General features: G+C 46.7%; 1 protein-coding gene across 1 annotated transcript in view; it reads left to right on the forward strand.

Annotated features, from left to right (window-relative positions):
• The window catches only part of CREG2 (cellular repressor of E1A stimulated genes 2), a 367,884-nt gene extending 344,136 nt beyond the window's left edge, over positions 1-23,748 (forward strand). Inside the window, exons 3-4 of the mRNA XM_059943156.1 lie at positions 20,557-20,670; positions 23,601-23,748. Coding sequence (XP_059799139.1) covers positions 20,557-20,670; positions 23,601-23,748 — 262 coding nt within the window. The remainder of the gene's footprint in view (positions 1-20,556; positions 20,671-23,600) is intronic.
• The last annotated feature ends 1,122 nt before the right edge of the window (positions 23,749-24,870 follow it).

A 24,870-nucleotide genomic window follows, 5' to 3' on the forward strand; every position in this document is an offset into this window, starting at 1 on the left:
GAAATATTCGTGAGGTTTGATTCTAGAATCCTGAGATGTGGGAACATGACTAAGGTTTGTTTTTGGAACCCTTTTGCCTGGGAACATGACTGAGCTTTTACTTTGGAACCCTCTGGCCTGGGAAAATGACTGAGGCTTGATTCTGGAACCCTGTGGCCTGGGAATATGACTGAGGTTTGATTCTGGAACACTGGTACCTGGGAACATGTCTGAGGTTTGATTCTGGAAGCTTGTTACCTGGGAACATGACATCGGTTTGGTTCTGGAACCCTGTGGCCTGGGAATATGACATCAATTTGATTGTGGAACGCTGTATCCTGGGAACATGACGGAGATTTGATTCTGGAATCCTGTGGCCTGGGAACATGACTGAGGTTTAATTCTGGAACCTTGTGACGTGGGAACATGTCTGAGGTTTGATTCTGGAACCCTGTTACCTGGGAACATGTCTGAGGTTTGATTTTGGAAGCTTGTGGCCTGGGAACATGACATCGGTTTGGTTCTGGAACCCTGTGGCCTGGGAATATGACATCAATTTGATTGTGGAACCCTGTGACCTGGGAACATGACATCGGTTTGGTTGTGGAACGCTGTGCCCTGGGAACATGACTGAGGTTTAATTCTGGAACCTTGTGTCATGGGACTATATCTGAGGTTTGATTCTGGAACTCTGTGGCCTGGGAACATGACTGAGGTTTGATTCTGGAACCTTGTATCGTGGGAACATGTCTGAGGTTTGATGCTTGAACCCTGTTACCTGGGAACATGTCTGAGGTTTAATTCTGGAACCCTCTGGCCTGGGAATATGACTGAGGTTTGATTGTGAAACCCTCTGTCCCGGGATCATGACTGAGGTTTGATTCTGGAACACTGTGGCCTGGGAATATGACATCAATTTGATTGTGGAACCCTGTGGCCTGGGAACATAACAATGGTTTGATTGTGAAATCCTGTGGCCTGGGTATATGACTGAGGTTTGATTCTGGAACCCTCTGGCCTGGGAATATGACTGAGGTTTGATTGTGGAACCCTGTGCCCTGGGAACATGACTGAGCCTTGACTGTGGAACCTGTGGCCTGGGAATATGACATCGGTTTGGTTGTGGAACCCTGTGCCCTGGGAACATGACTGAGGTTTAATTCTGGAACCTTGTGTGGTGGGAACATATCTGAGGTTTGATTCTGGAACCCTGTTACCTGGGAACATGTCTGAGGTTTGATTCTGGAAGCTTGTGGCCTGGGAACATGACATCGGTTTGGTGCTGGAACCTTGTGGCCTGGGAATATGACATCAATTTGATTGTGGAATTCTGTGGCCTGGGAACATGACTGAGTTTTGATTCTGGAACCCTGTGGACTGGGAACATAACAACGGTTTGATTGTGGAATCCTGTGGCCTGGGAACATGACTGAGGTTTGATTGTGAAACCCTCTGGCCTGGGATCATGACTGAGGTTTGATTCTGGAATTCTGTTGCCTGAGAACATGAATGAGGTTTGATGGTGGAACCTTCTGTCCAGGAACATGACTGAGGTTTGATTTTGAAACCCTGTGCCCTGGGAACATGACTAAGATTTCATTGTGGAACCCTCTGTCCTGGGATCATGACTGAGGTTTGATTGTTGAACCCTGTGGCCTGGGAACATGTCTGAGGTTTAATTTGGAACCTTGTGGCCTGGCAACATTACTGAGGTTTGATTCTAGAACCCTGTGGCCTCGGACCATTACTGAGGTTTGATTCTGGAACCCTGTGGCCTGGGAACATAACAACGGTTTGATTGTGGAATACTGTGGCCTGGGAACATAACTGAGGTTTGATTCCGGAACCCTCTGGCCTGGGAACATGACTGAGGTTTGATTCTGGAACCCTGTGTCCTGGGAACATGACTGAGGTTTGATGGTGGAACCTTGTGTCCTGGGAACATGACTGAGGTTTAATTCTGGAACCTTGTGTTGTGGGAACATGTCTGAGGTTTGATTCTGGAAACCTGTTACCTGGGAACATGTCTGAGGTTTGATTCTGGAAGATTGTGGCCTGGGAACATGACATCGGTTTGGTTCTGGAACCCTGTGGCCTCAGAATATGACATCAATTTGATTGTGGAACCCTGTGGCCTGGGAACATGACATCTGTTTGGTTGTGGAACCCTGTGCCCTGGGAACATGACTGAGGTTTAATTCTGGAAACTTGTGTCGTGGGAACATGTCTGAGGTTTGATTCTGGAACCCTGTTACCTGGGAACATGTCTGAGGTTTGATTCTGGAAGCTTGTGGCCTGAGAACATGACATCGGGTTGGTTCTGGCACCCTGTGGCCTGGGAATATGACATCAATTTGATTGTGTAACCCTGTGGCCTGGGAACATGACATCGGTTTGGTTGTGGAACCCTCTGCCCTGGGAACATGACTGAGGTTTAATTCTGCAACCTTGTGTCGTGGGAACATGTCTGAGGTATGATTCTGGAAGCTTGTGGCCTGGGAACATGACATCGTTTTGGTTCTGGAACCCTGTGGCCTGGGAATATGACATCAATTTGATTGTGGAACGCTGTATCCTGGGAACATGACGGAGGTTTGATTCTGGAATCCTGTGGCCTGGGAACATGACTGAGGTTTAATTCTGGAAACTTGAGTCGTGGGAACACGTCTGAGGTTTGATTCTGGAACCCTGTTACCTGGGAACATGTCTGAGGTTTGATTCTGGAAGCTTGTGGCCTGGGAACATGACATCTGTTTGGTTCTGGAACCCTGTGGCCTGGGAATATGACATCAATTTGATTGTGGAACCCTGTGGCCTGGGAACATTACTGAGGTTTGATTCTCAAACCCTGTGGCCTGAGAACACGGCTGAGATTTGTTTGTGGAACCCTCTGCGCTGGGAAAATGACTGAGGCTTGATTCTGGAACCCTGTGACCTGGGAAGATGACTGAGGTTTGATGGTGGAACCTTGTGTCCTGGGAATATAACTGAGATTTGATTTTGGAACCCTGTGGCCTGGAAACATGACTGAACCTTGAATGTGGAACCCTGTGGTCTGGAAATATGACATTGGTTTGGTTGTGTAACCCTGTGCCCTGGGAACATGACTGAGGTTTTATTCTGGAACCTTGTGTCATGGGAACATGTCTGAGGTTTGATTCTGGAAACCTGTTACCTGGGAACATGTCTGAGGTTTGATTCTGGAAGATTGTGGCCTGGGAACATGACATCGGTTTGGTTCTGGGACCCTGTGGCCTGGGAATATGACATCAATTTGATTGTGGAATTCTGTGGCCTGGGAACATGACTGAGGTTTGATTCTGGAACCTTGTATCGTGGGAACATGTCTGAGGTTTGATTCTGGAACCCAGTTACCTGGGAACATGTCTGAGGTTTGATTCTGGAAGCTTGTGGCCTGGGAACATGACATAGGTTTGGTTCTGGAACCCTGTGGCCTGGGAATATGACATCAATTTGATTGTGGAACCCTGTGACCTGGGAACATGACATCGGTTTGGTTGTGGAACACTGTGCCCTGGGAACATGACTGAGGTTTAATTCTGGAACCTTGTGTCATGGGACTATATCTGAGGTTTGATTCTGGAACTCTGTGGCCTGAGAACATGACTGAGGTTTGATGGTGGAAGCTTGTGTCCTGGGAACATGACTGAAGTTTGATTTTGGAACCCTGTGGCCTGGGAACATGACTGAGCCTTGACTGTGGAACCCTGTGTCCTGGAAATATGACCTCTTTTTGGTTGTGGAGCCCTGTGGCCTGGGAACATGACTGAGGTTTAATTCTGGAACCTTGTGTCGTGGGAACATGTGTGAGGTTTGATTTTGGACCCCTGTTACCCGGGAACATGTCTGAGGTTTGATTCTGGAAGATTGTGTCCTGGGAACATGACATCGGTTTGGTTCTGGAACCCTGTGGCCTGGGAATATGACATCAATTTGATTGTGGAACCCTGTGGCCTGGGAACATGACTGAGGTTTGATTCTCAAACACTGTGGCCTGGGAACACGGCTGAGATTTGATTGTGGAACCCTGTGTCCTGGGAACATGACTGAGGTTTGATGGTGGAAACCTGTGTCCTGGCAAAATGACTGAGGTTTGATGATGGAACCCCCTGACCTAGGAACATGACTGAGATTTGATTCTGGAACCCCGTGGCCTTGGAACATGACTGAGGTTTGATTGTGGAACCCTGTGGCCTGGGAACATGATTGAGGCTTGATTGTGGAACCCTGTGGCCTGGGTCTATTACTGAAGTTACATTGTGGAACCCTGTGGCCTGGGAACATTACTGAGGTTTGATTCTGGGACCCTGTGGCCTCGGAACCTGACTGAGGTTTGATTGTGGAACCCTCTGGCCTGGGAACAGGACCAGGTTTGAATTTGGAACTGTCTGGCAGGGTGCAGAGTAAGTAAGCCATGCTTGGGGAGCAGCCTGAGACCAGTAGAGACACTAGGTTTGCTTGTAAAATGCAGACTCATGGGCTCCAGCTGTCTCTGATGAAGGGGGCTTAGAATCTGCATCTTCAAGGAACCACTCAGGAATTCTTAATGTATACTTAAATTTGATAACTACAATATTAGAAGTAAGCTTCTGATTTGAGGTTCATCGATTTGACTCCTACACTCACCAATTAATACCTACCTGGGGACTTCCCTGGTGGTGCCGTCGTTAAGAGTCCGTGCTCCTAATGCTGGGGGCCCAGGTTCGATCCCTGGTCAGGGAACTGTTATAGATCCCATGAGCAGCAACTAAAGATCCTGCAGGTGGCAGCAAAGATCCTGTGGGCCGCAACTAAGACCTAGCATAGCCAAATAAATGAATAAATAAATGAATGAATAAATAAATAAATAAAAATACCTGCCTGGCCTGAACAACTCACTTAACTTATCTAGGCCTCAATTTCCTTAACCCTAAAATGGGAATGACAGTTCTCCCGTGTGCTGTGGGAATGAAATGTTTCAGTGAGTGTAAAGTTTCCAGCGCATGGTCAGTACTAATAAGTGGTAGCTATTGTCACAAACAGCTGTCTCCTCTGTGCAGGAGTCGGGTTGACAGAGGTGGGCAGAGGAGGAGAAAATTGACCGTGCCCTATGTACACTGCATCCCTCAGAAGCATAATAGCAATCGTGTAGCTGGCACTTTTTCTGTGCCAGGCAGTGTTCTAAGCAACAGAGACATATAACCCATGTGATCCTTCCAAGATGCTCATGAGAGAGGTACTATTGTTAGCCCCTTTTTACAGATGAGGAAACTGAGGCACCGAGAGAATGAGGAACTTGTACGAGGGCCCACAGTCCAAGTTCTAATGGGGGCTGAGATTCAATCCCAGACACCTGGGTTCCTCAGCCCTGCTGCTCCTCCGTACCCCCTGCCCCCCCACAGCAGCTGCCGCCTGAAAGCAGGGAACCTCCCCACCTACCTCTCAGAGAGAACTGAGTCCGAAGCTGCAAAACCTACAAAAATACAAAAATGTTGTCTGTGTTAAGTTGTCCAAATATAACTTCCATCGTGTGAGTTGCACTGAGATAGAAGCAAGACATGAAGTCTGTTTTAAATTCATACAGGTGCAGGCTGGCAGTCTGTTGCAATAAAACATCCATTTCGGCATCTACTGTGTAGTGAGCTGTGCTACGCGGTGTTAGGCGCAGAGATGAAAGGCAGTGGTACCCCCCCCCCCACCTTTGAGAGGGGAAAAGGATGTAAGACACACGTGGAAATCCTTCTAGAACAAGCTGAGCGTGGTAAATCCTCCAGGAGACATTGGCCTGGAGATGGTTGATGGAGAGAGTCTCTCATGAAGGAGACGTGGCATCTTCACTCTCCCTGCTCTCCCCCATCCGCTCCCAAACACTGCACTTACATGCCAGTGACTCCCAAACTTATATTCCCAGCTGAGACCTCTCATCTGAGTTCCAGACCCCAAATCCAGCTGCTTCCTGGACATCTCCACTTGGACATCTCAAGGACCCCTCGAGCTCAGCCTCTTCCTCCTTCCCCAGAGGGCTCCTCTTCCTGGGCTCCCCATCCACTTGACTGTTCAGAGCAGACCCTTGGGTACCACCATTCGCTTCTTCTCCTTCTTACACAACCAGTCAGCTAGGTCCAACTGGTCTACCTCCAGCTAGGTCCAACTGGTCTACCTCCCAGACCTCTCCCCCAGTTGACTACTTCTCTCCAGCTTGCTTCTCCCCACCACCTGGCCCAAGACCACTGTTGCTCACCTGGACTCTTTAAATCCTCCTGACCAGTGTCCCTGGATGCCTGTTTGCCCCTTTCCAACCCACTTTCCATCCTAAAACTGGAGGGATCTTTTCAAAAAGCACATCTCATCATTCCATTACCCTGCTTAAACTTCTTCAATGCTTTCCCATTGCTCTTAGGATGAAATTTTAACATCTTAACATGGCCTCTGAGGCCTCTGTGGTCCACCCCTGGCAGTACCAGTGTCTGTGGCATCACTCTCCCCCTTTGTCTTTGTGCTGGCCCCAGTGGTCTTGTGGCTCTTTTCTGCCTGGGGACCTTTGCCCTTGCTCTTCCTTCTATCTACAGTGATTTCCCTGCCTTTACCTAACTAATTCCCACTCATTTCCTAGGTGTCTGGGTTGATATTATAACGTGGAAACCTGCCTATGTTTTGAGGGTCAGGAAACATAGGCAAGTTTCCATGTTATAGTATCAGGTGAATAAATCATTAATTGTACAGCAGGCTGTCTGACGTCTGCCCCTCCTGCTAGAATGTAAGTCCCGTGAGGGCCAGGACTGTGTCCTTCTGACTCTCCACCAGCCCCAGAGCCTTGAACATAATGAGGCTATGTTCAACTCATATTTACTGAGTGAATATATGGAATCTTTGAGTTAGGCCTTGAGGGATGGTATATAGTTTTCTATTGCTGCTGTGATAAATTGCCTCAAATTTGTGGTTCAAAACCACACAGATTTATTCTCTTACAGTCCTGGAGGTCAGAAATTTGAAATGAGTCTTATGGAGCTACAATCAGGGTGTTGGCAGGGCTGGTTCCCCCTGGAGGCTCTGAGAGGAGAATTTGTTTCCTTGCCGTTTTCAGCTCCTCGAGGCCACCCGCATCCCTTGGCATCTGGCCCCTTCCTTGCATCATCTAACCTGTCGATCCCGTTTCCTGGATCTTACTGCTCTGATCTTCCGCCTCCCTGTCTCAGGACCCTTGTGATTTCATTGGGCCCACCAGATAATCCAGGATAATCTTCCCATATCAAGATCCTTAACTTAATCATATCTGTAAAGTCCATGTTGCCATACAAGGTAACAGTCACACGTTCTGGGCACTAGGACGTGGACATCTTTGTGGGGAGACCTTATTCAACCTTATTCAACAACTGGATGTACCAGTCTCAGCGCATTTGCAAGTGTAGATAGAGACCTGGTAATTTAGTCTAATGTATGCTAAGGCACTCATTGGTATTTTGGGGGAGTCGTGATTGTTCTTATTTATGATATGCATGTTTTTCAAATATAGATATTAAAATGACTCAAACACATGTGATATTCAATCAACAAATGTTAATTTTAATATATTCTTAGCATGGCCAAATGATAGAGAAAGGTGAAAACTGCAGAGAAAAGGGTTATAAGTTGAGCCGTCTGCTTAAACGTGAGCTGTCAGAGTGAACTGTTTTTAGCATCCCTGCTCCTCTCCTGCCTGGAAGTGGACCTCGTTCCCCCTTTTGCATGTCTTGTCCCTTTGTGTATGACTGCCTGGCATTTACTGAGTCATGAGATTTGATGCTGGACAAGAGAAAATTCTAGCCCAAGATGCGTACAGAAATGTAGCACTCTGTCCTTTAGAGACATATGGCCAAGGCTTCCAAATGACACAAATTTCATTCCAAGAAACTCAGAGAAGGCATGGATAAGAGCATTGAACTGAAGAGTGGAAAAGGCATCAACACAGCATGAAAATGGACCAATTTGTTCAGAGTCTCAAAAAACAGAGACTGGGAGGGTCTGCAGACGAACCCCAAATAACTTTCGTAGTTATTCCAGAACAGACCATTTTTTAAAATGGTTGTGTGCCCATAAAATGAGAAGAAGCAACCACCTACAGGCAATAGTAGTTGGGGAGGCTGGCACGAGGAAAAGGCCATCCCTTTCTTCGATAGGTTTATTACTAGGTGATAAGTCAGGAAGACGATTGTCTACTCACTGTATGTGGATTTCCCTGAGGCCCTTGACAGAAAGCCTGAGTGATGTTCTTATCGACCAGGTAGAATAATATGAGCAAGGGATCGTGGTGCTGGGTAGGCTTCTTTCTCTCACGTGTAATTCACTTGTTGCTCTTACACCTAATTTCACAAAGATGTGAAACTGTGGATGGATGGATGATTGGCTGGAACCCCGAAGGTGTTGCTTAATAGCAGGGGGTTTAATCTGAGTGCTGAGGAGGATATTTCTGGTTCCTTGGCCATTTACAGCCCCTGGAAAGTGGTGGGAACCTGGCAGCCAGTGGAAGCGTCCTGGGTTGAACCAACTGGGAGCTTGAGACACTGAATCCTGTTTGAGAGACACAGAAAAATTGTCAAGAGAAGCCAAAGCCACAGCCAGGAAAATGGTGCCAAGAAGGAAGGAGAAAACTGGGAGGGGGGGGCGGGGGGGGGAATTAACTGGGACAGTATGAGGCATTATACTGGTATGCCATAAAATAAAATTAGAATTAAATCAAATGTCATATAAAAATTTAGATGAAGTAACATAACATAACATAACAACACAACATATACGTGCTTCCCTGGAAGGATGGAGCAGGGAGTGGTGGACGTGACCTACTCCTCTACTTTGTGAACCTTCTGCTTGAGCAATGAGGTCCGTCCTGGATACTAAAGTTTAACAAGAATATTGACAAACTAGCAAGTCTAAAAGCAGTCAGACTGAAACAAGTCTTGAGAAATAGATAAGTGCTTTCTGCAGATGTCTGGAAGGCCAGCCCAGAAAATGGTGGCAGCCCTGTTTGTTCTGATGTCCCCCTGGAGGTGGAAGCAGAGCAGGTGGGTGGAAGCCACAGAGGCCTCACGGTTTCCTCTCCACTGCTACCCTCCTCTTACCTTCAGCATCGTGCGGATGGTCCATCCTACACCCTCGCTTCTCCAGCCAGCTTTTCACCTCCTCGGCCACACCCAGATCTGGTAGCACACGCCCCACATCCGAATCTCCATTCTGAGCATCCTACCCCAGGCCCTTCTTGCCTGAGTCACCCCTCTGCAGCATGCCTGGACCACATGGAAGCCCAACAGTCCTCTGCCCCATCACCAGCTCATCTGACCACGGTCAGCGCCTCCTGGCTCCCCTTCCCCTTCGCCCAGCTCAGACTCCATGGTCTGTCTTTAGAACCCACCCCCGCCCAAGACCACCTGCAACGTCTCTGCCCCTCTGCCTCTGAAGCTCCCCTGGCTGCGTCCACCCCCGTTCAACCCTGATCACTCCTCCTCTACTCCTGCACGCAGGGAGCTCCGAGTTACAGGAACAAACCACGTGGCCAGGCTGAGTCTCCCACTTTAAATTCATGAACAAAATCCTCCCAAGCATTCCAACATCACTGGACAGTCTCTATCTCCCACCAAGGCTCCTTTCCCACCCTCAGGTTCACGCCTACTCCCTGTTTTTCAGACCAAATCTCCTCATCCCCTCCAGTCTCTCTGGGTTGCAGGTGACGCCCACATTTCTTCGACAAAATACAGAAGCCTCTGAACCTCTCTCCTCTCCCGCCACTAGTCTGTAAATGTACCTGTGTCTGTACCAGTGGGTCTCAAACAGAAGCGGGGGGACCCCTCCCCAGGGACATTTGGCAATGTCTGGAGATGTTTTTGGTTGTTACAACTTGGGGAAGGAGGGAGCTACTGCAATCCCATGGGTAGAGCCCAGAGACGCCGCTAAATATTCTACGATGCACAGGACACCCCCAGCACGATGAACTGCCCAGCCTCACGTGTCAATAGCACCACAGTGAGAAACTGCTCTACACCAGCTGTCCTTCACTTACTGAGACAAAGCAGCACATCACTGTGTGTTCCCAAGTCAGGTCCGGCTGCTCGCCGCTCAAAAATCAGTACTCGAGAGAGGCAAATGTTGGTAGAAAGGAAAGTTGCTTTTCGGCAGAATGCCAGCAATCTGGGGAGACGGTGGACTCAGTGTCCCCCAAAAACCATCTCCGAAGATTCTGCTCGGCCATGAAAGTTTTTAAAGGGAAAAAAGGGAAGTCATCTCAGTTAATCACTGAGATGGGGGGTCAGAGTGGTGCCGTGCCCCACGGTGTGCAGGCTTGTCGACTTCCTGTGCTCTTTCTTCAGATGCTCTCCTGTTCACACAGTTTGTTTGTGAGATCACTGAAGGGGAAACTGGGGAAGAGATCTGGTCCTCTGTGAATTACTTCTTCCTTTCCACTTCTTTGACCTACGGGAAGAGCCAACAGATTAGGCGCGGCATTGTGTGATCAAAAGGTTTGAAAGGTGTGCTAGGGCTGGAGATGAGTAGAGCGTGGGGGCGCCTGGTTGGAGGTTAGTGACGAGATAAAAGGGGCCTCCTGCAAAGAGCTCTTTCCTGCAAAGCTGCTTACATGGGGGTTCTGCTGTGTTTTGGGTGGCACAGTTCATTGTGCAAGAAAGTCCCATGCACCACAGGACATTTCGGATTCCCGGTCCCTGCCCACTGAATGCAAGTAGAGCCCCCAGCCCAGTCGCTGGGACAAAGGTGCTCCACAGATTTCCCAGTTTCCCTTACGGGGAAGAAACACTTCCTGGCTGAGAACCACCGTACCTGGATCGGATGGTGATTGACATTGTATCCCTGTCACTCAGGGACTGCATGAAACAAATTTTTTTGGATTGCATGAAACAAATTTTTTTTCTCTCTATTTTAAAGAATCGAAACAAAGTTGAATATTTTAATGTCATTCGCCCAGTATGTCTATGCGTATTGGCTTAACTTCCTAAATGCAGAAAGAACATACTGTCTGCTTTCCTCTAACATTTTTCTTTACCACTGAACACAAATACATCAAAATAAGACAGGCCTTTAAATGTATCGTACTAACCAACAAGACATAAAGTGTTTGGGAAGGTTGCATGTATATTTATTAGAAAAATGCATCCTCATGAAGCTCTTAGAAAATTGTAGCTCATAAAAATATGAGTATAAAAAAAACTGTAGCAAAAGGAGGATTACTTATCTTAAAGGATTGCTCAAAGAAAGCAATCTTCTCGTGTAATTGGAAGTCATTTAAGCGCTCAACCGCTGTCTCATTGTTTCCTTTATAGCCCCTGGGTCATCTAATCCACTTTTTTACCCACAAGGTGCTAAAGCTGACTGTTCTTTCAATGTAACAGCATTCTGCAACCGGGGTATGGATGGGCCCATGCTTTGACACAGTATTGCCTTTTGGGTCTCTGCCTGTGGGCGTGAAGCCCTCTCCCTGTAAAAGAACAGATTCTTTTTATCTTTTGGTCCCTGAGTCCCCTGGCTTAAACGATCAAATTCTATATTAGATTCTGTTGGAGGAGGGACTTCCCCCTGGTGGTCCAGTGGCTAGGACTCCATGCTCCCAATGCAGGGGGCCCGGGTTCGATCCTGGTCAGGGAACTAGATCCCTCGTGCTGCAACTAAGACCCAGCACAGCCTAAATAAATAAATATTAAAAAAAAAAAAAAAATGAAAGTGGCCCCATCTCTTCATACACTTGCAAATAAAATCCTAATCTCGTACGGTTACAACCAGATCAGTTTGGTTACCCAGAGAAAAATAAGGCCGTGACATAGAATTGAAGGCCAACAAAAGTTATAAAATCAATATCCCATAGATTAGCTAGTTGAAAGCACATTTTGTTCTAGGAAGATTCAAAGTGTTATTTTATTCATGATAATAATTCACTTCCTTTCAGAATTCCATGGAGAGATAATAGATCATTATTTATTTTATACTGAATATAGACTATGAAGATTAAAAATAGCTCATGAACAAAGAAAATAGAAACCCTATATGTGAGATTTTATGTAATTAAGGTAACAATTTCTTGAATATATCGTGGTCTGTTATGTAAATATGTGTAATTATAATTTCAAAAGCCGTGTTATTTACTCAGTAGTTTAACAGGTCCTTCACAAAACAGTCACTTTCAGAACTTAGGAGGGGTATAGCAATACTTGCCAAAAGAATGAGGATGAATATTTCAAGTGAATTTAAAATGTATTTTTATAAGACAGACTTAAGAGTTTAAAGATATTTTTACACTATTTTTACTTTCATGCAAAAATGTACTGCTATAGTATATTACCCAACATCAGATATGGCATACGTGAAGACTGTTGTGGATGAATGGTCAGAATGAATTGGTGGTGTTCTCATAAGCTTTTCTGAGTCATAGTTGTTTTTTCCTTGTTGTTCAAGGGCCCATCATAGGAGGTATATGAATGTTATAACCAGAGATCTAAAATTTCAGGAAGAAGGAAATCATCGTCTGTCCATTCATTCAATGAGTATTTATTCAGGACGAAAAATGTGCTATCCATGGGGCTAAATTTTCGGGACCACAAAGGTGAATGAAGCACATGTTCTACCATTCCACCCGTCAGGCAGAGGTAGACAAATAAATAAGTGTGTGAAATTAAGTCCTAAGGGTCATTATATTGCACTGTTCCTGGGGAGTCATTGGCATTGTTGTAAAATGTGGAATGTTTTACAAGTATTACATGTGTTATGATAGAAATATATATAGGGCACAAGTTTATATGAGTGGTGGAGCAAAAGTTACTTGGAAGGAGCTAAGTTTTTGTTCTGTTTTGTTTTGTTTTAATTTATTTATTTATTTATTTTGGCTGTGTTGGGTCTTTGTTGCTGCACATGAGCTTTCTCTAATTGCGGCAAGCGGGGGCTACTCTTCATTGCAGTGCGCGGGCTTCTCATTGCGGTGGCTTCTCTTGCTGCAGAGCATGGGCTCTAGGCATGTGGGCTTCAGTAGTTGCAGCATGTGGGCTCAGTAGTTGTGGCTCACGGACTCTAGAGCACAGGCTCAGTAGTTGTGGCTCACGGGCCTAGTTGCTCCGCAGCATGTGGGATCTTCCCAGACCAGGGATCGAACCCGTGTTCCCTGAACTGGCAGGCGGATTCTCAACCACTGCGCCACCAGGGAAGCCCCAGGAGCTAGGTTTTAATATGTTTATTAGGCAACCAGTGATAGGTGAGTGTGTGCGTGCACACACACGTGAACACGCATATGTGTGTTCATGCATGTGGAGGGTTCATCATTCTAGGAAGATAGAATGGTGTGAGAAAGGCTGGGAGGTTTGAATCTTGGCATAAAAGTAATTATTTATGTCCAGAGAGCTGCAAAGGATAAGGCCAGGAAAAAAGACAAATGCCTGACCATTAGGAACATTTTGTACCATATTTTCAGATTTTGGTTGTACTTGTGTAAGTAGAGGGGTATTAAAAGTACATGAAATTAGAAGGTGACTTAATTTTTTATTTTAGAAAGATTACTCTAGCAATAATGTGAAGGAAACCATGCCATCAATGTATGAATAATAAATTAATAATAATCAAAAAAAAAAAAAAGATGATTCTGTTGGAGGAAAAATTAAAATGAAAAGGTTAAAAATAAGTTCCAGGCTGGGGTGTGCAAGCATTCCCCTAGCAGAGGCCACACAGAGCAGTAGCGCAAGGTAATGAACGCAGCCGGGGACCAGGGCAGGCAGAGGGCAGTTCCTAGGCAGCTTCTGCCACTTTCTAGAGGGTCCTCAGGCTGGGGTTCTCCAGGTGACCACCTGAGCAGACCAGGCTTTTCAAGGGTCCTGCCCTTGAGACCGAAGGCCTTTTGGGTCACTAGCTGCCCACCTGGCAGGGTGCAGGCGACAGGCTCCGAGGACGGGTGGAAAGAAGAGCAATACCCAGAAGAGCGTCGCCTAACGGGAAAGAGAAACGGAAACAGTGCAGCCCACGGCGCTCGGCCCCGAGGGCAGCCCTTCCAGCGGCACGCAGATAAAATAGCCAAATTCTCAGCCACTGCGGAAGGCAGAAAGCCCGCCCGGACATTTCCAAGGAACCCAGAGAGGTGCTGGTGACGCAGGTGGGGACCGTCACCGCCCCCCCACCCCGTTCCCCCTTCCCCCTCCTCAGCCACATCTGGATGTCTTATCACCACACCTGGCGGCTTCTCTCCTTGGCCATGCAGGGACACCGGGTATAAGAGACTTTTACTAGGGTCTGGGGGAATAGTGGGAGGGGTGACGGGTTGTCGGGTGAAATACAGGATTCCCAGTCAAATGTGAATTTCAGATAAACAAATACACTTTTAGTATAAGCATGTCCCAAATATCGTCTGGGACATCTTATACTGAAAAAAAAAAATTGTTGTTTATCTAAAATTCAAAGGTAACTGGGCACCTGTACTGATACCTCCTACGTCTGGCAACTCCAGGTACAGCCCTGGACGGCGGCCACATCGTGGGGCATCCCTGCGCCATCACCGGCCACCCCTCATCACACGGATGGAGGACACCCGTGCCACATGGCTGGGTATCCCCTCCAAATTCCAGGCCCCCTCCCAGCGCCTTTCTTTTCTTCTCTGGGTCTCAGCGACCTCCCCAAACAAACACAGTAAGACAAAACCTTCTGTGTCTTCTGCCCGTACAGGAATTCAAAACGCAGTAACCTCGGGGAGGCATCTCACACACTCAGCTCCCTCTCTCTCCCTGCAAACACTGGTCTGGGTGCCCTGAGGAGGGGAGGCCTGGCCTTGCCCTGATAATCAAGACCCACTAACATGCTTTCCTAAACAAAAGAGCAGCCCGTCCTGAGATGAATTTGCCTCCCTCCGTTACCATCACCACCTCGACCCCAATCACACAGAGATGCACAAATTCAAAATCAGCTGCTGTCATCGTTTCCTGAATAGTGACTTTTGTCTTGCCCCATTAGCAGTCAAGGAATGGAGTTCAGCTAGAATCAGAGGCCAGGAAATAGCAGATGGTGTCTCAGACTAGGGGGACTGTACACGTGCTAAACAGGAAACAAGAAGAAGACAGACAGACTCAGGAGGTTCAAGGAGACGAGCGGGACTTCCTTTGTCCCGGGGCTGCTCACATCCCCAGGCTGGGGATGGGCCCCTAAAGGCCCTGGGCTAGTCCAGGAAGAGCAAGGCCACACAAGGGTTCCAGACTTTGCACCAGCAAGAACTCTTGCGTTACCTTGCTCTATAATCCATGCAATATGAAACACTTTTGTCTAAAGAACAGATAACATTTTAAAATAATTTATTTCACCATCTTTATTTTTTAATAAATTTATTTATGTATTTATTTATTTTCGGCTGTGTTGGGTCTTCGTTGCTGCGCGCGGGCTTTCTCTAGTTGTGGCAAGCAGGGGCTACTCTTCGTTGCGGTGCACAGTCTTCTCATTGCGGTGGCTTCTCTTGTTGTGGAGCATGGGCTCTTGGCATGCAGGCTCAGTAGTTATGGCGCACGGGCTCAGTAGTTGTGGCTTGCGAGCTCTAGAGTGCAGGCTCAGCAGGTGTAGCTTGCGGGTTCTAGAGTGCAAGCTCAGTAGTTGTGGCTCACGGGCTTAGTTGCTCCGCAGCATGTGGGATCTTCCTGGACCAGGGCTCGAACCCGTGTCCCCTGCATTGACAGGCGGATTCTTAACCACTGCACCACCAGGGAAGCCACGGTGTATTAGTTTTCTAATGCTGCTGTACCAAACCACCACAACTTAGTGGCCCAAAACAACACAAATGTATTATGTCATAGTTTCAGAGGGCAGAAGTCCAAACAGGTCTTCCTGGGCTAAAACCTAGGTGTCCTTTGTGGAGGCTCTAGGGGAAAATCCATTCTCTTGCCTTTTCCAGCTTCTAGAGGCTGCCTGCACTCCTGGGTTCTGGCCCCCTCCCATATTCAAAGCCAGGAGAGTCTTTTTCCCATCACATCACCCCAACACTCTCTTTTGCCTCCCTCTTCCACTTTTAAGGACCTTTGTGATCACACTGAGCCCAGGTGGATAATCCAGGCCAGCTGATTGGCAACCTCAATTCCCCTTGGCCGTGAAAGGTAACACAGTCACAAGTTCCAGAGGTTAGTATGTGGACATCTTTGAGGGGCTGTTATCCTCAAAAAGGATAAAGCTTTCAATTTACCTATTTAAATACATAATCTTCTTTCTAGTCTGTGTAATCTCCACCACTGGAGAAGCAAAATGCTCCCTTCTTAAATGTAATGTGTTCTTCTATCATGACTTACTTATGAATCCTAATTTCATTGCTTTCATGATGGAGCAATTTTGTGAAAAAATTGGCTTTAATAGCAAACAAATAAATTGGGTACAACTGATGGCAGTCTCGTCTGGTATCTGTATGTTTAGTTCCCATTTACTATTTTTACTTATTTTCTCCTATCCACCTCAGGTTTTTTTACAAAATTCAACGTTGATTCAGTGTTTACAGTTATGTAGAGTGCCTCCCGTCATTCTTTCATCTTAGAAAAATTCACAATTCAGCACCTACATTTTTGCAGTGTCAAAACCTCGGCAGACTGTAACACTTTCAAATGGTACACGGTGATCTGACGTGGAGCATTTCACCTGAATATGTGGGCGTGTCCGCTCTTTCTCTTATTATGACTCAACAGAGTGTATAATAAAGAAAACCTTGTAGGCAGGTGAAAACAAGTCCCTTAAGTATAAGCAAAACATACGTTTTGCTTAACAAATGTACCTTCTTTAATGTTATAATGGACGGGAATGGGTTCTGATGAGTCCTGCCTCCTCGAAGCAGCCGTTTTGTGATATACACCGTCTGTGAAAAGAGCATGTGCAGAGTCTGCTTGGTCAACTGTGTGGGAGTCCCAAGACCACCCTCAGGCTCAGTGATTCGCTGGAAGGACTCACAGGACTCAAGAGCTCGTGGTCTATTCCAGTGAGAGGATACAGATCAAGGTCATCAAGGGCAAAATGCACATGGGGCGCAGCCCAGGAAAAATCCAGGCCCAAGCTTCTAGGAGACCCTTCCCACTGGAATCATACAGGGACACACTTAATTCTCCCAGAAACGTTGTGTGACAACAGGTGCAAGGTATTGCCAACCAGAGAAGCTCACCTGAGCCTTGGTATCCAGGGTTTTTACTGGAATCCAATCACATGGCAATTACAGCATCTGCATGATTGATCTTAGCTACTCAGACTCAGGGCCCAAGAGGTTAAGCTGACCCAGCATGGCCCAGGGTCTCAGGCACAAAAACACTCTGATGAAGCAGGAAATTGCAAGGGCTCAGAGGTATCTTCTAGGAGCCAGTCAAGGGCCAGTCCTCCTGAAGACAGGCCTTTCTTTGGAATGTGCAGGGTTTGGACAGACCCGGTCTGCTGAGTTACCCCTTGACTGCCCACCAGGAGATAGTGTTATGTGACCATTTTTTTTTGTCTTTTTGCAGCTTTATTGGGGTATAATTGGCAAATAAAATTGTAAGATATTTAAAGCACACACCATGATAATTTGATATACGTATACATTGTGAAAAGATTCCCACCATCTAGTTAATTGACACATCCATCTCCTCGCCATTTGCCTTTTGTGTGAGAACATTTAACTTCTCTCCTCTTAGAAAATTTCAACTATACAGTACAGTGTTATTAACAAGAGTCGACATGTTACGCATTAGATTCTCAGACTTTATCACCTTACAGCTACAAGTTTGTACCTTTTTGCCAAACTCTTCCTATCTGCCCCCCAGCCCCTGCTGGAAACCACTTTTCTGCATTACATATTGTAATATTCAAAGAATATAGAAGTATATAAAATAAAAAGGGACTTCTCCCCCTACACCTCAAGCCCCTCAAATCCCCTTCTTGAAATAACCAAAGTTATATCTTTGGAATATATCCTTCCAAGAACCTTTTCTAAGCATATATAAACATTATATATATATATATACACACAGACACATATACATACACACACACATATAGTTTTAGGATTTCTTTTTTTAACGGGGTCCTACTACATATATTGTTCTTCAGCTAACTATTTTTACTTATATCTTTCTCATGGCCACCTATAGCTCTATCTCATTCTTTTTAAAGGTTGTATTTCATACTGTTGATAAAACAATTTATTTATGTTCTCCCACTGCTGAGCATTTTGGTTACTTCCCATTTTTTGTTGTTTTTTTTTTAATTTTTATTTATTTTATTTATTTATTTTTGTTTGCATTGGGTCTTTGTTGCTGTGTGCGGGCTTTCTCTAGTTGCGGCGAGCAGGGGCTACTCTTTGTTGTGGTGCGCGGGCTTCTCATTGCGGTGGCTTCTCTTGTTGCGGAGCACAGGCTCTAGGCGTGCGGGCTTCAGTAGTTGTGGCACGTGGGCTCAGTAGTTGTGGCTCACGGGCTCTAGAGCGCAGGCTCAGTAGTTGTGGCGCACAAGCTCTGTTGCTCCGTGGCATGTGGGATCTTCCCGGACCAGGGCTCGAACCCGTGTCCCCTGCATCGGCAGGCAGATTCTTAACCACTGCGCCACCAGGGAAGCCTGGTTACTTCCCATTTTGGCCATCATAAATGATGCTGTAACAAATATCTCTGCACACGCTCTTTTTTTGTCACGTGATACGTTTTTTTTTTTTACCCCTAAGGTGAACTTTTTTCTTCCCCCTAAGCTGAGCTTTTGAGAAAGCATTCACCAAAAATTAAAATGTTATTAAACATGATATCTAAGAGTCCACAATCAGATAATAAGAGAGAGAACCCGTAAACATTGAGGACTCATAGGATCCAGGAGGTGAAGGAGATGGTCAGTCGGGGATACACCCAGATACAAGGGCTGGGCCGCCAGGCTGCTGCCTCCCTGCTGGAGGCCAGAGGACCGGGGCTCTGACAGGCCCGCAAGCTCCATGGCCCAGGACGAGTCACTTAGCCTACCTGAATCGCATTCTCCTCATCTCTACAACAAGGTCAATAATCACACCTACCTCCTGGGATCGTCACGAAGATGAAACAAAATGAGGCGATGCGCAGACACATCTTGTTGCCCCATCCTGGGACCACCTTCCCAAGCACAGATGGAGAGATTGTGAAATGCGTAAGGCACCAGCTGTCACCTGGGGGAGGTTTCTCTCCTGGCTTAAGATGAAGCCACGATCTGAAACGTGAAGATTCAGATTCTCCCATTTATGCTTCTTCCAGAAATAGGCAGCGTCGCGTGATGAGAGGTGGGTGGGAGCTCTCCGTTGCCCTCGCACACTTTCACTGCCAGGTGACTCTTACAAGGAAAGCAGGTGTTTATAGAAGAATCCTGCCACCATGGAAACGCTTGCCACACAATGTTATTTCTAAACATCCCTTACGTTCGGTAAGGGACCTCTGTGTTTGACGACGGTGATGCCTGAAAGCCTTTACCTTGGCCACGGCTGGATCCGGGCAGACGCACTGCGTTACTCCAGGGGCGCCATTCGTAGTGTCTCGAGGGAGTGGCACTCCCTGGGGTCCTGCAGAGCAGCAACCCGACTCTGGGCTCCCGATGGGGGTGTTGCAGAGCCTTGCCCTGGCCTGTGCACTCTCGACTAGGGTACTTCCGGGGCTGTCTGCCCCCGCGAGGATGCACACTGACATCCAGCCTACACAGACACACCTGCCACACTGCCTGTACCAAAGTATCTTAATTTTTTTTTAGTTTATTGAAATATAGTTGATTTACAATATTGTGTTAAGTTCTGCTGTACAGTAAAGTGATTCAGGTACACATATGTTTACATTCTTGTTCATATTCTTTTCCATTATGGTTTACCACAGGATACTGAATACAGTTCCCTGTGCTCTACAGTAGGACCTGTTGTTTATCCATCCCATATATAATAGTTTGCCTCTGCTAATCCCAGACTCCCAATCCATCCCTCCCCCACCCGCCCTCCCCCTTGGCAACCACAGGTCTGTCCTCTATGCCTGTGAGTCTGTTTCTGTTTCGTAGATGAATTCATTTGTGTCATATTTTAGATTCCACATATAAGGGATATCACATGGTATTTGTCTTTCTCTTTCTGGCTTACTTCACTTAGTATGATAATCTCTAGATCCATCCATGTTGCTGCAAATGGCATTATTTCATTCTTTTTTTTGTGGCTGAGTAATATTCCATTGTATATATGTACCACATCTTCTTTATCCATTCATCTGTCGATGGACATTTAGGTTGTTTCCATGTCCTGGCTATTGTCAATAGTACTGCTATGAACATAGGGGTTCATGTCTCTTTATGAATTAGAGTTTTGTCTGGATATATGCCCAGGAGTGGGATTGCAGGATCATATATGCTAAAGTATTTTCAAGTAATTCCAGAAAATGTAAAAACCTGAACAATATAACCAGCAATGTGATCACTATTTTCTTTTTTTTTTTTTTTTTGTTACGGTGTGCAACTTGTGGGATCTTAGTTCCCCGACCAGGGATCAAACCTGGGCCCCACTGGCTCTCCAGGGAACTCCCTCTATTTTTAATAAAATCCTTAGTATGTCCAGCTGTCATTCTATCATCATTTTAATATCTGAAAAATGTCCTTCAAATGCAGAAAAAATATCGTCGACCCAGAAGATCCCCGCTGTGCCCGGTTAACACTCACTGGCCAGATGGTCGCAGTGTCTCCAGAAGAAGTGGAATTTGCCAAGCAAGCCATGTTTTCAAGGTTGGTATCTGCTTTAAGATTGGTTTGCCCAGACACATACAGTGTAAGAAGCAGAGGTCGGGGCTATGCCATTTGACGCCTCTGAGGTGATGACAGTAATGGTCTGAGCTGTCCTTTGGTGGCAACACTGCCACCTGACGCTGAAAGTCTTGGTCGCCTGAGGTGGCACAGAGGCCACGCACGTGACCTTGCAGTGGGCTGTCCGTGCCTTTGGAGAGCGCCCGTGCTGAGGGTTGCAGACCCTGTTCCCTGCACACTGCCAGCCTTTCACAACGGCCCTGCCTTGGAATGGAGATAAAGGGGGCTTTGTAGTCCAGTCAATGCAGCAGACTTTTCCAAACGTCCACTCGAAGCAGAGCTCGGCGCCAGAAGTGACAGCAGTGTTCCTTCGTGTGGGCCCCTCACCCCTTTATAGCCGGACCACTTAGGATGCAGCTTTCTAACCGCCCCCCACCACCTGCTTCCCGAATTGGATGCTCTGCAGGTTACACTCAATCAAAATTTTAAAAGGACATCCCAGGAAATCGGCATGCGTGCTGCTGGGGTCAAAATGAGTGACAGGGTAGCCCCGGGAAGGGGGGGGAGGAGATCAGCATTTGCAAAAAGTGAGAAGGGTGGTCCTGCAGGGGTGCTGGAGTCTGCCTCCGTGGGTGAGGAGAGGGTCTGTGCAGGGGGAGGCCTGAGGTGGAAGGTCAGAGCTGGGGTGAGGAGGGGCGGGTATCCACATGGGGTATGGGCAACGAAAGCTGGCAGATTAGTACTTGTCTAAGTTAGTGGGAGAGTAACGTGAAAGCAGGTGGTAAACTGGACAAGCCATCCGCATCCCTGTGGAGATGGGATGATTGTACACACAGGGGAATCATAAAATAAGTAAACATACAGCAAGTCCCCTGCATACGAATGAGTTCCCTTCCGAGAGCGCGATCCTAAGTCCAATTTGTTTAAGTCCAACAGAGTTAGCCTAGGTACACAACTAACACAATTGGCTATATAGTACTGTACTGTAATAGGTTTATAATACTTTTCCCACAAATAATACATAAAAAACAAACACACACAAAAAATAAAGAAAACATTTTTAAACTCACAGTACAGTACCTTGAAAAAGTACAGTAGTCCAGTACAGCAGCTGGCATCCAGGGGCTGGCATCGAGTGAACAGGCAAGAAGAGTTACTGACGGGAGGAGGGAGAGGAGGTGGGAGATGGTAGAGCTGAAGGATCGTCAGCAATAGGAGACGGAGGGCAAGCTGCAATTTCACTCATGCCTGACATTGATGGCACAGGTTCTGGTTCCTTGCTGGATTCGATTGTTCACATCTTTGAAAGTTCACAACTTGAAGGTTCGTATGTAGGGGACTTAGTGTAGTAATAAGTAAACACAGAGAAGGGAAGCCTGGTTTCTCACCGCCATGGAAGAGAGTTACCAACACGCACAGGAGGACACTAGATCAATCTGGAATTGGATCGGGATTGGACTCATCCACACGGACTTGTGGTTTTCAATATACAGACAGAGAGATAAATGTAGATGCGTGTGTCTGTGTGCTTGTGTGCTTTATTTTCCATCTCAGCTGTCACTCTTTAGTTCTGATTTCTCCTCTTCCATGTTATGATGGGCAGTGAGATGAAGCCAAAGCCTCAGGAGACATTTGCATTCGTTAAATTCATTTCCTATTTTCCATGTTACCGCAGGTAACAGTGTTGCCAAAATTTCCACTACTGGATAATGTGGGTCCCTTTACCACGCACATCCAACCACCTTATCGTTACCTTCTTTAAACGCTCATGGTCATTCTCCTAAGGTCCTTCCAGCATCCTACTGCCTGGACCCCAAGCCAGGGCCTCACGGACTAGGATTTGCTGTACCTACACTCCCCTTGCAGGGGCCAAAATTTGTTCCAACTGTAAGTACAAAACTAGATGGCTTAAAATAACAACAATCATGTTATCATCTCAGCTGCATGAGTGTTTGGAGCGTTGGGGCCTCAGATCAGCAACTTACTTTCAAATGGTTTAGGAAAAAAAAAATTAGTTCTTTATACCATACTTTCAACCTCTCTGTCAATTTGCAATGATTCCAAAAAAAAAAAAAATTGTTTTTTAAAAAGGGCATCAACCTATCACTGCATTGGCATTGTTGCAAATGTTTTTTCCAGTTTACACTTGGTCTTTGAATTTTGTTTATAACATTTTTAGATATAAATGAAACTTCTATTTTTATGAAGTTTTAAAAAAGTGAGCGCGAGACCCTGCCCTCAAGGGTGATGCATGTTTTTAGGACTACGCCTGAGGGAGAAGGCAAGTCAGAAACAGAGGGCAGAATGTGAGGGCTGTTCCCCGTCTACGCTGGCTGGTTCTCAGCTTGATGCAACAGTTCTAGGCCTCTACAGGAATGGAAATCTTCCCGTGAACAGATTTGTTTCCCGGACTTAAAATTCAGCATTTCACATAGAGATGCTTAGAGCCTTTCGTGACGCTTCCTGGTAACAATGGCCCGCGTCCCCTGGGCGCTTCCTCTATGCAGGTGCTTTATGTGTCTCGTCATTTGCTGCCCACACAGCCCTGTGATCTGAGCACCGTCCCTCTCGCCCCATATGACTGGGAAGGAGACCGGGCAGGCTTAAGAGAGCAAACGGCCCATGAGGCATCCCAGCAGCTGAACTGGAGTTCGAACAAAGTTGCCTGGCTCAAGACTTGAGCTGTCTGCCACTCTGTGGTGACAACAGTTTCCTGCCCTCCTAAGGCTGCCCCAGACCTTGACCCTGGCTCCCTGGCTTCTGCCTCTAGCTGGTTGGAGCAGGTCTCAGCCTAAACAAAGCCTGGAGTCTGGAGGGCCCTGTGACCTGACCAACGATACATCTGGCGCTGTGCTCTGGAGAGCCCACCCTCTGATGAGAACGGCTTTAATGTGACGTCTTTATTTCTGCAGACACCCAGTTATGAGGAAGTGGCCTCGTCAGTATGAATGGTTCTTTATGAAGATGAAGATAGAGCATATCTGGCTTCAGAAATGGTATGGAGGAGTAGCTGACATTTCCAGGGAGGAATATTTCAAAGCAGTTCCAAGAAAGGCCTGATGGAGTGAGAAGAAAGTCCTTGATGTTTGCGTAAAATGAAAACCTTTTGAGCGATGCTACCAGACAGCAATTGACTGCTGTCCCTTTGTGAAAGGGTTCACTGCAGACCTGTCAATCTTACCGCAGAATGAGAGTGGGTCACCAGGGACCCCTGTGCTAGCTGGAGATTGAAGTGGCCATTTGCAAATGCCCAGGTCACACAGGGACTTCACATAGAGAGTCTGTTTACATGTGTTCAGTCCAGACTCACCTACGTGGGATCACTGTTGGCTGTCAAAGTGACATGCTGAGACAGTTGCTGTTCCGTTCTTTAAGATAAAAAAAACAACAACAACAACAAAAACAAACCTATGCCTGTATGTACAACGTGATTGCTTTGTATCGTGAGAGTATGTTTGTTGCTTGTTGTACCCAAAGCAGTGTCCTGGTTCTAAGCACATTGCGACCACAGAAGAACTAAATACGCATCACACAGCCGCCGTCTTGTGTTTAGGGTGAGGGTGCAGGACTCTTTGTCTGTGGGTTACCATCCTGCTACAGAATGGCAAATGCATTATCGAGCCCCATTTGCTAGAATGTACTGGTCACTCATGAAGCTTTTTTCCCACTGCAACATGACAAACCATGTGAGAACCCCCCGAGTGTGGTGCACAGCCCTATTCTGGGTAATCGGGCCATGGTGGTACATTAAGGGAGGGGCAGCTTCGGCAATGGGCTCCCCAGGTCCCCTCTGCTAGTGCTGGGATAGGGGGTCCCCTGCTCTTAGGCATGGGGAGTGCTACTCAGTCTGTGGTACAGAGAGAGGAGGGGGACAGGGAGAGGCTGGAAAGGAAGCAAAGGCAACGTATAAGAAAAGGAAGGAAAGAAGTCAGTACCTGGAGGCACGCTCCCTACCCAGCCGTGGGCCAGGCCCTTGCCGGGGTCATCTCACTGAAGCCTTACAGCCAATGAGATGAATCATGATTGCCACTTACAGACAAGAACGCTGAGGCTCAGAGAGGCTGAGTCAACATCCCAGGGTCTGATTCCACCACTCACTGCACACAATGGAGAGAGTGGTACCTAGACAATTTCCAATTCTAAGAACAAGACGAAAGACTTACTGGTAGTCATTGAATCAGT

Source organism: Balaenoptera ricei, chromosome 13 (genome assembly GCF_028023285.1).
Source record: "Balaenoptera ricei isolate mBalRic1 chromosome 13, mBalRic1.hap2, whole genome shotgun sequence".
In the NCBI taxonomy this organism is placed as follows: domain Eukaryota; kingdom Metazoa; phylum Chordata; class Mammalia; order Artiodactyla; family Balaenopteridae; genus Balaenoptera; species Balaenoptera ricei.